This window comes from Lepidochelys kempii, chromosome 6, assembly GCF_965140285.1.
Source record: "Lepidochelys kempii isolate rLepKem1 chromosome 6, rLepKem1.hap1, whole genome shotgun sequence".
Taxonomy (NCBI): domain Eukaryota; kingdom Metazoa; phylum Chordata; order Testudines; family Cheloniidae; genus Lepidochelys; species Lepidochelys kempii.
In genome coordinates, this window is record NC_136385.1 from 35,129,619 (window position 1) to 35,146,648 (window position 17,030).

General features: G+C 42.9%; 1 protein-coding gene across 12 annotated transcripts in view; it reads right to left on the reverse strand.

Moving 5' to 3' along the window:
* The window catches only part of DENND2B (DENN domain containing 2B), a 304,168-nt gene that overhangs the window by 72,743 nt on the left and 214,395 nt on the right, over positions 1 to 17,030 (reverse strand). For 11 of the 12 annotated variants that reach the window (XM_073347509.2, XM_073347508.2, XM_073347506.2 and 8 more), the window contains 4 exons: positions 11,244 to 11,395; positions 7,674 to 7,889; positions 4,181 to 4,277; positions 2,834 to 2,878 (listed from right to left, as the gene is read on the reverse strand). In XM_073347509.2, coding sequence (XP_073203610.1) covers positions 2,834 to 2,878; positions 4,181 to 4,277; positions 7,674 to 7,889; positions 11,244 to 11,395 — 510 coding nt within the window. The remainder of the gene's footprint in view (positions 1 to 2,833; positions 2,879 to 4,180; positions 4,278 to 7,673; positions 7,890 to 11,243; positions 11,396 to 17,030) is intronic. The other variant, XM_073347517.1, reaches the window with a different exon arrangement.

The following is a 17,030-nucleotide window of genomic DNA, read 5'->3' on the forward strand; positions in this document are numbered from 1 at the left end:
AATTTTGCTGGGTGTAAACTAATTAAGGTGGTGGGATATAATTGGTTACATAATCATGTTACAATATGTTAGGATTGGTTAGTTAAATTTCAGGAAAATGATTGGTTAAGGTATAGCAAAGCAGAAGTCAAGTTTTACTATATAGTCTGCAGTCAATCAGGAAGTAGGTGGGTGGGGGGATGGGAACAGGGAATGGGGGTGGGGAAATTGGAATCATGTTTGGCTAAGGGCAGGAATGGGAACAGGGACACAGATGTAAGGCTCTGTGGTGTTAGAGCTGGGAAGGGGGATACTAAGGAAGGAAACTGGAATCATGCTTGCTGGAAGTTCACCCCAATAAACATCTAATTGTTTGCACCTTTGGACTTCGGGTATTGTTGCTCTCTGTTCATGTGAGAAGGACCAGGGAAGTAAGTGAGTGAAGGGCTAAATTGTGTTCTTGTGTATATGTCTGCAAGGGGCTTGGTGAGGGTAACAGATCAGACTCAGACCTGGGCTAGATCAGGAAAGACCAGTAGCACAGCCTGTCAATCTTTAATGACCACAGCTTGATGCTACAACCCCCATCAGAGTACCTGCAACATTTTCTGTAGTTTCTATCCCACTGCTGCTGATTATCACCAAGGAATTTAACGTGAACCAAATTATGCGTCTGCTGGCCTGTAGGGAACAGTGTGTAGGGCACCTAGCGATGCTGAAGAAACACACCGTGGCTCTCTAATATATAAGGCACAGTGCCTTCCCCATGAGTGCTGTGTGGCACAAGCTCCTGGGTACCCAAGGCATTTAGAAACGGAGCTTGAGTTCCCCACGGGACTCCCTTCTGACACTAGCTAATGTGCAGGGCAGGGATGAAGTCATGGTCACACCCAGCTCTGATCCGAACATGTTAGCAACAGCCCCCAAATTGCTTGGGCGATGCAAGCAGCCATACTACAGCCTCCTGTGCACAAACATTAAGTGGGAAAGGGCTCTCTGCATCCTCGCGCTCACCTCTCCACCCCAGGATCCTTGCACATGGGCAACCTAATCTGGCCCTACGCGTGCAAAAAGACATGGCTATGTCCATTCTCTTCCATCTGCCTCCGTGACCCCATAACCCAGTCTTCGCAACAGGCAGAACTGCCTCCATATTGATGAGTTATTAAGATGACCCATCAGACTGATGATCCCCCACAACGAGGGGAGAAGCTCCCAACTTCCCCGTGAGACCCAAATGCTCCCTCAAGTAATGAAGGAGCCCAGCCCCGACACTCCTTTCTCTCCTCCAGCCACAGCTTGGGGTGCAAGTAAGTGGTGCCGTTTCCGCTGTAGAGAGAGTCAGGACTAGGATTTGCATCAGGCTGTTGAGGGCAGCGGTAGCTCACTGACAGCTGCCCAGAGAACAGAAGCGATTCTCTCCCCATGCCATTCACTCCCATGTACAGCCCATTTCCATGGGACTAATGCACCTCTTTCGGCCATGGGAACTGGGCCAGGACTCAGCCTGACATAACTCAGAGAGTGGGGATAGTTTCCACAAGCCATTTACTATCCAAAGACACTTTTTCTTCAATTAGAAAGATATAATACAGGCACATTATGAAATGTATCCCATGCTCTGTACGGGCAGTGTGACCGGTAAGGTTTAACATGCTGTCTCCATTTTACACAGAGGCTTCTAGGCATGCAAGCAGGTTACAGTGTATCCAAACTTCGGGCTAAAATTAAACAGGATGACAGGGAACCACACAGTGCATGCTCACATCACCAGCACCTGGAATTGAATGCTCTTTTCTCAGAGAACCCTACCAGCCTGCTCAGTTCTCCCGAAGAGAGCGGGACACTGATAGCACCTAAAACAGCTCCAGCCCATTACAGAGACATGCACATAACTGTGCATTCCACTCCCCAGCTCAGAGCCACAGTTCTGCACTACTGTTTTCTTTTTCCCTGTGATTAATATTGTGTGGTATTTTAAATCAATAAAAAGAAAATCAATAGAAACAATTTCTGGTGCAGAGGAAGAACCCTGCTGCTTTCCTTCCTTTTTATAGTTTGGTCTGAATTTCAGTGCTCCCGAAAATGAAGGAGTAATTCCTCAGGCTTGAGCCAAGTGTACTGCATGTAACGCACTGTCAACCTCTGGAACTCCTTGCCAGAGGGTGTTGTGAAGGCCAATACTATAACGGGGTTCAAAAGGGAGCTAGATAGATTCATGGAAGATAGGTCCATCAATGGCTATTGGCCAGGATGGGCAGGAATGGTGTCCTTAGCCTCTGTTTGCCAGAAGCTGGGATTGGGTGACAGGGCATGGATCACTTGATGATTACCTGTTCTGTTCATTCCCTTTGGGGCACCTGCCATTGGCCACTGTCAGAGGACAGCATACTGGGCTTGATGGATCTTTAGTCTGACCCAGTATGGCCGTTCTTATGTAGATGCTACGCTAGTCTCCCTGATGCACAGCTTACACTAGTTTTTACTATCTGGAGTCTGCAGACATATACATGTGCACACTCATAGGCAAGTGCATCTTTAAAGGAAAATGCCAGCATACCAGGCATTACCAAAGCAGGTTCCTCATGTTTCATGGCTTCTCCTTCCCCTAAAATCAGTTAGACCCTCACAGTTCACCATGCACCTGATTTCCAATATTTATACCATGTTCATGATCCTGCATTTCCAAACTTTGTGAATGGAGTCAGGAGGTAGTGGGGGTAGCAGGTTTCAAAGAGGAAATCAAATTTCACGTCCTCCCATGAAGAGGAACATCATGCAATAAAAGGAGCATTTATTTTGATGGGGACTGCAAGTGTGACTGACTGGAAGCTAACACGGACTAACCCCTCACCTTTAAACCTGTCATCTGAGTCACTTTCACTCTCACTGTTCTCATCTGCAAAAGAGACAAAGAGATGTATGTTAAAGGCAAAACAACAACTTTTTTAGATGTTTATTTTTTGGCTAAGGTGCAATGCTTAGCTCTGCGATCAACACACTCTGTGCTGGAGTTTCAAACTGCACAAAATCAGTGGTTCAAAGGATCAATTTGTGGAGACTGTTAATTGGAATAGAATTATTCTTATGTTTGAGATTCAGGGTACAGCCTAGCTGAAAGCACAAAGGTTTAGATCCCTTTACAGCAAAGCCTGTTTCACTGAATCCCCACCTGTGTAAAACTACATGGGTGGATGCATCATTCTGAAAAATGATTTGAGCGCTTCCACTTGTTCTCAGCTTTTTGAAAGGAGGTTGCATGGCATCAAAGAACTCTAGGGAGGCTCTTGTGGGCTTCATTAGTGCAAGACCTCAAGCTGGCTGGACATGGAGCATAGTACATGAAGAACATGTGAAATGTGACCTGATCTGAGAGGGAGTTTTGAACAGTGTTCACATGAAAGTTCCACAATGCTCAAACTACACACATGCACATTTACACATCTGCATGTACACACATACTCTCACACAGATTCTCGGAATGGAAAACTTTCTGAACTACTTCTCTTAGCAAATATAAACATTTAGGGCCTGATTTGCTAACTGGGCCAGTGTTTTTGCAGGTGTAATCTTGAGCACACAGTGAATTAAGTCCACAATTTTGCGCCAGGAAAAAGCACAAATGAATTGCAGGGAGAAGACTGTGAATTTTGTACAACATCTACAAAAGCAAAATCCCGTAGAAGTTAATTAAGGACTAAGGGGCTAGAGCGAGGAGTTTAGCCAGGGGTTGGTGTTGGTGGGACAGACCTTGGTGTGGGATCTGAGCCTGAGTTAGTTTTAAGCCATCCAATATTTCCCTTTCCAAGACGCAGAACTTCCACTGATGTCAATGGGACATGACAAACAGAGCAAGTGTAGGAGATCACAGAAAAATATACACTGTGGATCAAAGAGGGGAATATCTGCAGAAGGCTGGATAACAATTCCTATAACAGGTTTCAGAGTAACAGCCGTGTTAGTCTGTATTCGCAAAAAGAAAAGGAGTACTTGTGGCACCTTAGAGACTAACCAATTTATTTGAGCATGAGCTTTCATGAGCTACGATGAAGTGAGCTGTAGCTCACGAAAGCTCATGCTCAAATAAATTGGTTAGTCTCTAAGGTGCCACAAGTCCTCCTTTTCTTTTTGCGAACTCCTATAACATTCACATGGATAAAGTACCGTATTGTCTCATTAGACCAAGAGATTTGTGTTATACCTCGCAGTGATGCTGTCTCAATATTGGACATTGAAAGCTTCTTCAATCTTTTTTTCCCTCTTTTTGCACTATAGATAGAATTGATCCTTTGTACAAGCTGCAAAAAAGAAACCAGGAAGGTGAAACATTAGAATACACTATCACCTGGATGACAAACAAACAGCGAGTGTAAACATTTTTCTCTTTAGAAATCTTTTATGTATCTTCATTTATTTCCTTCTGACCCTCCACATAATCTGACCCCTACTGGCATGACAGCTTTGTCCTCTGCAGCTTCTGCCGTCTGGAACTGCCTTCCTGTCTCTCTCCTCCTCAGTGATTCTCCATCCTATTTCCAGTCTCAGTTGAAAACCCCTTTATCTAGGGGTAAAACTGTCAACAGTGCTAAAAGTACTGTATAAAAATGGGATTTAAGCTCATAAATTACTTAGGTGCTTTTGAAAATGTGACCCTATGCCTTGTAATCTCTCTCTCTTGGTCTGTGTGCTACTGTTTATCTCTGTATCTGCACTGCTTCCGGCCAGATTCTGTGATCCTCAGTTGAGCTAAATTCTTAGGTCCCAATTCACGGAGGTCCTTAAGAATATGCCTAACTTTAAACACCTGCTTTGTCCCACTGACACATGCTTAAGCCTCTTCCTGAATCAGGGACATAGTTTGCTCCACTAAGGACTACATAATTTGACTCCAATTCTGTAAAATATTTTGCGGTACAGGGCCAGATCCTTAGCTAGTGTAAATCAGCGTAGTTCCATTGACTTTAATGCCTAATTACACCAGCTGAGGATCTAACCCAGGGGTCGGCAACCTTTCAGAAGTATGTGCCGAGTCTTCAGCCTTCATTTATTTATTCTAATTTAAGGTTTCACGTGCCAGTAATAAGAATCCATGCGATCCATGCTGAGCTGCGCCCCCTCTTGGCCCTGTCTGCACCCCTCACTACCCCAGGCTGGGGCCAGAGGGCCACAGCTGGGGGCGGCTCCAGAGCCCCGGGCTGAGGCCAGGAGCAGAGCCCCAGGCTGGCGGCTGGGACCCCAGGCCAGCAGCAGAGCCCCCCCAACTGGTATCCGGGACCTGCGGCCAGCAGCGGACTGAACCCCAGGCTGACAGCGAGCCCCCCATACCAGTTTTGCTGTTTGTAGTAAACACCTTTTTTCAACGCCTGGGGAAGAGCATGGATGTGAACTCCCCATAGAGCAGCATATCAGAGTGATGTCACCATGCTGGTGACAACAGTTACATTAAGGCCAAATGAGGTTGCTCTGGGAACCGGTGCAATTGACCATCAAGATCACACTGAAACTGACTCCACACAAAGCGCTGTCAAATGCACAAAGCAAGCAGAGGAACAAATAATTTCTCACTGATCAATTTTAGTCAGTTCAGATCACCTTGGGTAATACTTGTTATAATAAGAGATACACAATTTTCAGGTGGAAATATGATTTTCGAGTTAACAGAGTCCCTTTCACTGGAGAAACAAAAAGGAGGAAAGAGAGGTACAAAATTAAAGGGACAAATTCTGCTGCTTTTACTCATGTTGAGTAGTACTTTACTCCACAAGTAGTCTCTAGTATCGCCAAACCCACCACTTCAAAAATCCTATGTCAGGCCCCTTAAAACCATGAGACTGACTTAAAAATCATGACATTTTAAAAAGATAGTTGTTTTATTTTATTTATTTATTTATTTATTTTTGCCTTTTAGTTTCTGTGTCTTTGGGAATCACATTTTCAAGCTTTTCTCCACAAGGGCTAGAAACTAATTTTTTCTTTTAATGAAAGTTGAGGTTCTCCCATAATCACATGATTCCAGGAGCTAAGGCTTTAAGAAAATATCAAATATTGTGAGACTTACAATAAAGTTGTGAGAGTTGGCAACAATGGTAATTTTCAAGATGATGCTATCCCTTTAAATCAAAGAAACAAATGGAGGAAAGAGGTACAAAATTAAGGGCCAAATTTTGCCACTTTTACTTACATTGAGTAGCAACTTACTCCAGGGGTAGACCCACTGAAGTCCCATTGAGTAACATCTTACTCCTGACATAAGGTATTATACTCAGTGTGAGTAAGGAAATCAGAATCTGGTCCTGATAGAATTATTTAAGGGCATATTATTAGTTGCCTTCATTTTCGTTTGCTTCCTGCTTAGGCAGAATTTCAGAAATATAAAAATGTTCCTTTTCTGTCCACACAATATTTATAGCTACATCATTTTGAAAACACTGCTCTATAGAACAGGAAAGAGCGAAATGTACAATAAAAACTAGCATTGTTCACAGGCTAAAAATAAACATGTTGGCAATTCTCTCCTCCTTGATGCTATTGTACCAGGCAATTATTTCATTTCCCACTTTACATTGAAACTTTTTATTTGGCCGAAAGCGTTAAATTTAATTAATTTTTATTTTGTATCTGTAAGTTGATCTGGTCTGCACAGGCTGTGAGTCAAGCATAGGGCCCATGTTAGGTCAGTGGAGATTGCCTTGGGAACAGTTGTAATAAACAAAACTTTTAAAGAAAAAAAAAAGAAAAGAAAAAAAAAGAAGCAAAAATCTTAAGATGCGTACTGAACATTATAAACAGTGATAGATCAACAGTTACAAGTTCAGACTCCTCGAGCTAGGTATCGTACAATGCTCGGCCTTATAGAGCTTTCAGAAAATCATGTGATTGTTTTAAACAGTGGAAAAGCTGAATAAAATATCGAGCTAGGTGAGGCTGGCAAAAGGGTGTTTAATATTCTGGGCCATAATGAAGGCCCACGCTCAGCTGGGAGCAGTGCAGAGCCACCCCACCTCCAGGGGAGGATCTCTCATCCCAGCTCCACTGCATGCAGCCAATGTGTGTAAACAGTGAGATCTCCCTCTGCTCCCCACAGTTCCTAGCTCTTCTGCTGGCTGTTTCAAATCTGGACACAACATTTCTTTCTGTAGGGAAAACAGACTTAATTGATGGATAAATGCTGTACAGACATACTGGGCAAGATCCTCCAGACTGGCTGAGCTGTGAACAGCATGAAACCAGCTACTGGGACAAGGGAAGCTTTAAGCCATCTTTGTTGCTCCCAGATCCTGGGGCCAATCTGCACCTGCCCAGATACCCAACACACATCAGAGCAGCCTGCAGGCTGTGCTAACTTAAGCTGGCAGTCCCCTAGTTCCCAAGAGGCCATTCCAGCAGCTGAGATCACAGTGGGGAAGGGATCCCTTGATCATATCTCCTTTTCCTCAGGCACGTCCCTTAGGCCCAGGGCAGGAGGTGGGGTGGAATAGCAGCCACTACTGCAGATCCACATCATCAGAGCATTCCCCAGTGCAGAGAGAATCCTTAAGGGGCCAGTTAAGCCAATCAAAGGGCTGTTTTGCATGGTCAGAGCAGGACTGAGGATCTGTACTTGTGACAACTCACACTTGCCTTAGTGAAAGTGAAACCAAGGCTGGACCCTTGTGACTGATGCATAATTTGGACAATAGTCTTGTGGCCATTACCTTAGGGATCCTCCTGGCCCTGCGTGTGGTCAGCAGCTCACTTGTGGTGCTCAGACTGTCCTCATTCAGACTGGAAGGGGACGAGGGGATACCAAGCTGAGCCAGAAGCAGCATGTCATCATGGCTGTGTCGCTTGGGTAGTCGTGGTAAGCGATGGCTCTTCCTCTCGGACCAGTTGCCAATGCGCAGGGACTGGCTGCTGGGCTTTGAAGGTAGCTGCAAAAACATGAACAACTTGACATCCCATTTGTTGGAGAAGCTCCTATCACAGACATGAAGCCATGGTGGCAAAGGCCAGCTGTGTGGGGGTCTGTTCTATCTCCCTCCAAAGTCAATGAAAAGACTCAACTGACTTCAAAGAGAGCTGGAAAAGGCTCTTAGTGAACATGTTATGGCAATACAAAGATTTTCTTGCCAGGCAAGCAACCTCTCTGCAACATGTACAAAGGTTTTATGCACAGAAGGGTCCAAATCGAAATGATCAGATCTGTATCTGCATCTAGGACCTGATCCAAAGAGTCAACAGAAAGTCTTACATTGACTCCTATGGATTTTGAATCAGGGCTCTAAACGTCCATAAACGTTGTGGGGTGCAGGTCAGACAATTTAATAAAGTGTGCATGTTAATATTGTACCCCAATATAAAAGTATGGCTGAGATCAGAGCACTGACACAGTGGGTCTGATTCTCCCTTCCCTTACACTAATGTAAATCAGGACTAACTCCACTGATGTCACTGGTGTGGGGAAATCAGGCCTTCTGTATTTCTATAACGTTGCCTTTCCCTATACAGTAAATACTATCTCAATCATTTCAAGAACTTGAAGCTTAGTTTTTCTTCTGTCTCACGTTCATGAAGAATCTTCTGAAAATCTCTTCAGAACATGAATCTGCTTAGTTGATCACTGTGGGAAAGCTGAGTCTCACTACATTGATTAAGCACCAAACAATCTATGGGCATGAACAATTCTAGGTTTCCTAACAGTATTTTGTATTGTGTGGCAGCAATATATGGTACTGCTGCCCAGGGGTTAACGCAGTGGACTAGGAGCCAAGATTCCTGGGTTCTTTTTCCAGCCCAGCCACTGTTTAAATGTGTGCAAGCCTCTTTCTGAATCTCTCTGTGCCTCAGTTTACCTACCTGCATCAGGATAATTACTGTACCTACCTCAGATAATTTAAGAGGCCTAATCAAGGTTTCTAGAGTATAATCAGATGCTCAGATGAAAGATGCTATTATGTGATATTTATTAATCTTACTATTAAACCAACTAGCTACTAACATGCTACAGTAAGAAGTCTACTTGCTTAAAACAAATAGATTAACCAATTACAGCCCAAACCAGCACTTTTGGGGTCTCATATTCCTGCAGCAACCATTATTCTTTAAAGAGCTCCAGGAGCTGCATATTCTATACACTTAAGCATGTTTTTTTGGTATACATGGGACAGGTATACATGAGATTTGTGTCACAGACACAATGCCGTCAATAAAACACTTCCTTTTTTAAATCTGAATCCTTCAAATATTAGAAAGAAGATCAAAACCACAGTGGGGTTCAGAAAGACCGCAGACCAGTGTTTCTGAGGTCTCTGCTTACCACAAGTCCTCAAGCCAGAAAAATCATCAGCAGTGTACAGCTTAGTGAAAGGAATTCAGCTGGGAGGTGATTGTCCAAAGCTTGCTGACCTCCTGATCTCTTCCATATTGTTCATCATGATGCATGATTTTAAGGAAATACCAGCTATGCTGCTAGCACTGGAAAAACTGGGTGATGAACAGTAACTAAAGTGGCTGTTCCTCAGGAGACGGTGACTTTTATACTTCGAATCACTGAAAAATCCTACAGGTTCATGGATGAGCTATAGTAGCTACCTACTTGCTTTATATCTAGGCAAAATGACAACATAGCTATGACAGAATTTAAATAAAATTTCTAGTCTAGTCCCTTGTCAGAAAGAAGTTATCAGTGGATGGACAGTCTTGTGCCTATGACACAGGGCTAGGACTCTGGGGATCTGGGTTCATTTACTGGTTTTGCTACTAAAGACTTCCTGTGTGACCTTGGGCAAGTCACTTAATCAATCTGTACCTCACCTCCCCACCTGTAAAATGGGGAGAATAATCCTTCCTTTCTCCCACTTTTTGTCTATTTAGACTGCAAACTCCTGGGGGCAAGGACTGTGTCTTACTATGTATCTGTTACACTGCCAACCACAGCGCGGGCCCGCTGTGGGGCATATCTCATTTGGGGCCTCGAGGTGCTACCATAATACAAGTAAATCATCATAATCAGCTGTGGTAACTCTTTCATCTCTGTTGGGGCTACAATTTTTTTCTTCTCTGTCTTCTTACTCATTCTGCATCTGTCATTGCCTTTTCAGTGACACTTTGCTGGCCTTATTTAGTCCTCCTTTTTTGCCAGTGTTCCTGTTTTATAATTGAACCATCATGTGAACTGTAAACGCTGACACTACGAAAATTTTATGGACCATGGTGCCAAAAAGATCCAAAATATTTAATTTAGTGATGAAATAGTCCCAGTTTGGTTTGAGGCCATGTCACAAGATGGAAATGTGGCTTTGTGTGACCTTTTCATGAAACTGATGTGAATGTCTGCTTGATTCAATGCAAAAATACATCTTGACCAAAATGAAATTTTGAATGTCAAAGTAATACATGCATATTATTTTAACATTATATATGCAAATATTTTAAATCTACATTTGTGCTTGAGACTAGGACCATTTTTGAGTGAAAATTCTCCTATATTGAACAAAAAACAACACCATTTCACAATTTGCACACAAAACTGGACTACTCTGGGATATTCTCCACAAAATGCAGACCTCTCTGACTTCCAGGTCTTTGCACTGTGCTGTAAATTATTCACACTAGCCAAGTCAGGACCAGAATGTAGGCATTCAGGCTTCTCCTTTTTTGTTTTGTTTTGTTCTTTTGGGGGAAAAGGTGCGATACTTTGTCTTTCTCCTTCTTCATTATGCATTTAATACTGTGTTTGTTTGTTTTTTTAAATTTGGCAATAAAAACTATTTTACAATACAACATAAGTTACCTTGCTGCTCAGTGAGCCCCACATAACAACACTTGCACAAGATGAAAACACGTCTTTGTTCTGATCTTTCTAAAAGCCCAGTGGAGAATTTTGAATGGATGTAGGGAAAGGCTCAGTAATCAAAAGGGTTTAGGGCCTGATACAGGTCCCATTACAATAAGTGGAAACACTCTCATTGACTACAACAGCTGCTGGATCAGAATCGGCATTTCTAAATATTAGCAATTAATATATTCAATAATATCAGAATTGTTCCAAGTAACAATAAACCTTTACAGTAAATTGATGCTGAAGAGTATCTAGATTATGGCCATTTAAGTTTTTACAGTAACTATTTGAAGTGTTTGTCTAAACTGTTTTTCTTTATGCCTTTTCTCACTTGGATACAATTATTGTTCCTGCTATGCCCTGGTTGATTCTCTTGCAAAAGGTTAAGAATAACTTAAATCACAGTAAGAAATGAAGGCTTATACTCTAAGAAGTACTGAATTACCTGGGGAGGTGATGTGTACTTCCTGTCGTGTGGCGTCCACATCCTGTGCAAAGAATCTAGGGAATTCTCAGAGAGCTGCTGGGATTTTCGGCCTGCGTGACGGCCTTTTAGCTCCACATCCTCGTATGGATTTTCCTTGGGTGAATCTCCTTCTCATTTTTTTTTTTTAAAGAAAGGAAAAACAGACAGGAATGTAAAAAAAAAAAAAATCATGTGAACTAAGTGAAAGAGTCATAGCAAAGCTCCTCAGCTTTCAGCATGAGTCATCCCTTCGACTGCAGCTGGAAGTATTTGGAGTAGATCTTGGCTATGATGTCGGCAGTTGTTTTTTTTGGTTTTTTTTTGTTTTGTTTTTTTAATAAAATGCAAAGATTTCACAAGACTTGCTTCTGAGCATCCACAGCTGGGAATATTTTACTGATGTCTAAAACCCAAGGCAGATACCTATTTTAAAACATATTGGTGGGTTTATGCATCCATAGCAGCTTCTCACAGAGTGAAATGAATAGCACTGAACAGTTCTCAACACACCACCATTAAACTACAGGTATTACAACCATTATTACTTACTGCCTTACCTCTGTGGTCTCTTGCCAGAGGTGGTGAAGAGGGAATAGCATCTAAACTCAACAATGCCAAAAGAAATGTATGGTTTCAGAGTAACAGCCGTGTTAGTCTGTATTCGCAAAAAGAAAAGGAGTACTTGTGGCACCTTAGAGACTAACCAATTTATTTGAGCATGAGCTTTCGTGAGCTACAGCTCACTTCATCGGATGCATACTGTATGCAGTTCACTGGTTTTTTGCACCACTCCTATTGCCTTCTCAAAGTTGTCTCTAAAAATACTTTCTACTCCTCAGTTAAATACTTCTTTCTCTTTTAATTTTGTCTAAATCAATATTCTACATAGGTCATGAGGACACATCTGGCCAGTAACACGTAAAGAGGTCCAAATAATTAATTCATTAAACATGACCTATGGGGAAAGCATTATTCTAACCCTTAGAGCTAAAGATGGGCCAACATTTGTGAACCTTTAGTTCTGACATCCAGATACAAATTTTGTGCTCTAGATTTATGGTCTGATAATAAAAGGTAACCATTACTCTTTAAGGAGCTGCTGAGCTGCACCTTCTCGGTACACTCAGGATGAGTACACGTCTCCTTGAGGGTCCTGGATAAAGTCATTTTAGTTATCATGTACTTCTGAAAATGGGCATCTTGAAACTTTTTTCAGTAATTTATTTAGGTCAGTTTATCAGTGAGGTAGCTTAGAACTTTGGGTTATCCCTGCTCAGGATCATTCCAGTCTCATGGTTATCAGGGGATCAACCCAAAATGGTGATCACCAAACTTCGAGATTCTCAAAATTCAAGTCTTCACTCTCAAACTCTCAAAACTCAATTTTAGATATTCATAATCTTGAACCTTTCAACTGATTTTCTTCAAACTGGGTTTGATTGATAGACCTCACTGAGACTTCAAAATCAAGCCCAATCTTTACACTCTATATACTGTAATGCAACTTACTACATGTAAGGGTGCAAAAGAAATTCAGTTTGTATTATATTATACATTGTACTAATTGACAATTTACAGTATAATGATATAAAGTTATAAGAATATATTAATAATTAATATAATAATATGTGCCGATAAAAGACTTTTAATCTAGAGATTTACAAGCATTTTACAAAAAGTAAGTGTCATTATCCCTGTTTTACAATTGGGAAACGAAGCACATAGAAATTAAGTGACAGCAAGTCTACAGCACAACCAGGATTACAACCCACGCCACCTGACTCCAATTCATAGAACCATAGAATATCAGGGATGGAAGGGACCTCAGGTCGTCATCTAGTCCAACCCCCTGCTCAAAGCAGGACCAATCCCCAATATTTGCCACATGGAATGTCCACACCCTTATGGACTCTCAGCACAGTGAATGCCCAGAAAGAACTGCCATAATTGCCAGAGAACTGGCAAGACTCAACATTGACGTTGCAGCTCTTAGTGAGACCCCCCGGGCCAATTAAAAGAGGATGGATCCCTAAATGGCCCCCTCAAGGATTGAACTCACAACCCTGGGTTTGTGGCACCTTAGAGACTAACCAATTTATTTGAGCATAAGCTTTCGTGAGCTACAGCTCACTTCATCGGATGCATACTGTGGAAAGTGTAGAAGATCTTTTTATATACACACAAAGCATGAAAAAATACCTCCTCCCACCCCACTCTCCTGCTGGCTTATATAAAGTGATCACTCTCCTTACAATGTGTATGATAATCAAGTTGGGCCATTTCCAGCACAAATCCAGGTTTTCTCAGCCCCCCCCACCCCACACACACACACATGGGGTGGGAGGAGGTATTTTTTCATGCTTCGTGTGTATATAAAAAGATCTTCTACACTTTCCACAGTATGCATCCGATGAAGTGAGCTGTAGATCACGAAAGCTTATGCTCAAATAAATTGGTTAGTCTCTAAGGTGCCACAAGTACTCCTTTTCTTTTTGCACATACATGTGCACCAAGGGCATGGAGAAAAAATATGCTTTTACGTCAATAATGTAAGATACTGAAGTACAGTATTTAAACTTTAGGCAGTGATGTTAATCATATATATATATATATATACACACACATACATGAGACTGAATATTTTAGTATTGTTTTAATTAAAAAGACTGGATAGCTGCTGCTGCTAGAGAATGTTTCAATTGGCAGCTGCAGATTATTATCTCATAAGCATGGAATCTAATTGTACGTATTGTATTAGTGAAGCCACAGATTATATAAAGTCAACATCTTTAGATTCAAATGAAAGACAGTTGATGGAGTTAAAGGCTTTGGGGTGAGACATGCTGTACAATATAAATCTAATGTTACAAATGTTACAGGAGAACCTGGGAATCTCCAGTCAAACTGATGTGGTGTCTTTTGCAGGAAGAAAAATAATAACTTTTGCACCCAAATGCCATTATCTGTAAAGCTGAGATTTTTAAAATCATGCAGCTCTAGATATTGTTATTATGTTTATCATAATGAGTCAACCTCGCATAATGCCTTTTTTACTTACTCACAGTGAATTGGACTGTAGCTACTACATTAAAATTCCTTGTAAGCCAATGAGTCAAGTAGGGGTCAAGGAAGCATTTCAGAATGGATTAACAGACTTCAAAATACCCAAATACATTAGACAGTGGTTAAACATACGCTTTCCTGTCAAAATGAACGTTATTGCATTGGCTTGTATAGTATCCAAAGCTCGGAGCAGAAATGAGTCCAGTCAGTAGACAAACATTCATTTTCTTTTTTCATTAACTTAAGTAACATGGAATGGTTCAAACCCAATTAAATCCAAGGAGTGAAGGACAGTGCAATGTTTACCTGAAATATGAAAGCTAGAGATAGGTGTCAAGAGTATTTTAAGAGGAAAAAGAGGGCACAGTGTTACCAAAGTGACACAGACCAGAGCAAGATCCTCTGATGTGAGCCCTTTACAGAAAGAGGAGCTCAGGCCAAATTCCTCCTTGGTGTAATCCCAGGAAGTTCTGGGAGGAATTTGATCCTCTCAGGTCTAATTCACTTTTCAAGCCTTGGATAATTATCATTTTTAGTCCATACGCTCTCCTTGCTGAATGGCGCAGAAGGAAGCCAATTTGCAAAAAGAGCCCCAGTGGGCCCATTTATACACAGAAGTGGGTCCCTTCCCACTCTGCATAGCCACCTTTGCCCCCCCTTTCTTCCCCTGTACCATGCAGAAGAAATGAGTGGGGTCAGGAATAGGTAAGGAAGGGCTGGAGGAAAACCACTCCCACTCACTACCCAGATTGTAGGCAAGCTGAAAGAGAGGTCGGTGGACAGTTAATGCTTGCCTAAAGCAGCACTAACGGTGACTGTGTATTCTGTGGCTCCCCTCTCTAAGGTCACCGAGGGGAACTGGGTGCTGGCAGCCAATGGCAGTAGAGTTACTAGTCCTGGTGTGCAGCTATGGCTGTGGGATAGGAGTGCTGCTGCCAAGCTAAGAAGAATCCCTTTGTAATAGGGTGGCTGGCCCCTTAAATGAAATTGGGCCCAACTCTCCTCTTCCAGTCCAGGTGAGCCCTATTTTGGTGTAATGAAGAGAGTGGGGCTGTCCCTCGGAGTTAAATATGAGAGACAGCCCAAAAGCGAGGGTGAGTTCAGAGCCCACAGAGGGAGAGTGGAGAATCCAGAATCCAAAGGAAGAGCCAAGCTGGACTGAGAGCTTCAGGAGGTGACCCCCTGCAGGAGGGAGCAATGAGAGTTCCCTGGTTGAGCAGTGGAGCCTGATCAGGCTGGAGAAAGAGAAAAGCAGTCAGGGGGTAACCTGTAAAATTCCCCGAGCCAGAGAGGGCTGAAGGCTGAGAGCAGCAGAGAGAGACGTGTGCTGGCTCTTTGAGCTGGAGTGCTGAAGCCAGAAAGCCAGAGAGGGCTGAGGAATGATGGCAGGGTGAGCCCGCTGATATCCCCAGGTGCAAGCTAGAACCTGCCCTGAGAAGGAAACAGGGTGGGGAAGCACCTCAGCTGGAGAAGCTGGGGTGAGGTGTGGTGAGAGAAGCCAGAGCCATTCCTCCCGAGACAAGCTGGAGCATGGTGAGAGATGCTGGAGCTATACATAAGAACATAAGCACAGCTATACTGGGTCAGACCAAAGGTCCATATAGCCCAGGATCCTGTCTTCCGACAGTGGCCAGAGCCAGGTGCTCCAGAGTGAATGAACAGGGGTGTGTTGACGGACTGCTGGGACATGGAAAAGTGAACGTACTGTTTGGGCTGTGTTGGGGAAATTCTGGACTATGGTTGTGGGCTCTTGTAATAAATGAATTCTACAAAGGACTAGTGATATGTGGAAAGCTTGTGTAGAGTTACTGGGATTCCAGAAGGGGAAACTGAGGCAGACCACCAGTTGTGCCATTGCCTGCTGCAGGTGGGCATCCCAAGTGGAGCCACCTTCTCACATATGATGGAAGTGCCTGGAAAAGGGAAATTGAGGTAAGGGGCTTCTTACTGGGTGACCTAATGCCACAATGGAGGTGACCATTCTCGATGCGTTGAGCTGGTTCCACGGGCTCATAAATGTGATCTCTGCATTTCCCCAAACTCTAGTGCCTATTGGACCTTAGCCCCATCCCACACCACACTCCTGCTGCTTCAGCGAACCAAGGAGAATATTCAGTCTGTAGCTACAGCCCAAGTGTAGAATTTTTACATACAACTGGACTTTGTGCATGAGGGAAGCACACAGGCATTCTGGACTGTTACTGGGTGGAGTCCTTTTGATTTGCTCCTTTTGCTATTTGTCATGAAGGAGAGGAAGACTGCCCTTTAAGGAGGCCCCTAGTGGAAGCCAAAGAGAGAAAGTTTCCCTTGTCCATATGTGGCCGATCCAACTTCCACTGGAGGCAATGGGAAGACTACCATTGACTCTAACAGAAGCTGGATCAGGCCCTGTGACTGTATACTGTCACATTAACTGTTAAACTGTTGGCAAAAACTATTTCTAACCACAGTCCGTGCTTGCAGATCAGCTCCCTTTACAAGCCCTCTTTTGTTTCCCATTTCCTTGAGCTTTACGTACAGGACTGCTGAGTTAACACATGGTAAATCTACAGTACATTTATCTGCAGAATGGTCTCATTGGCAACACAATGATTGGTCCACGGTAAAAAGTCATGGTAAAATAATCAGTCTCTTTGGAAAAGCTGTGAGGAATGCAGTGCCTTGGAGCTTAAGCGCCGATGAGTTTCCGCTGGTGGCTGTAAT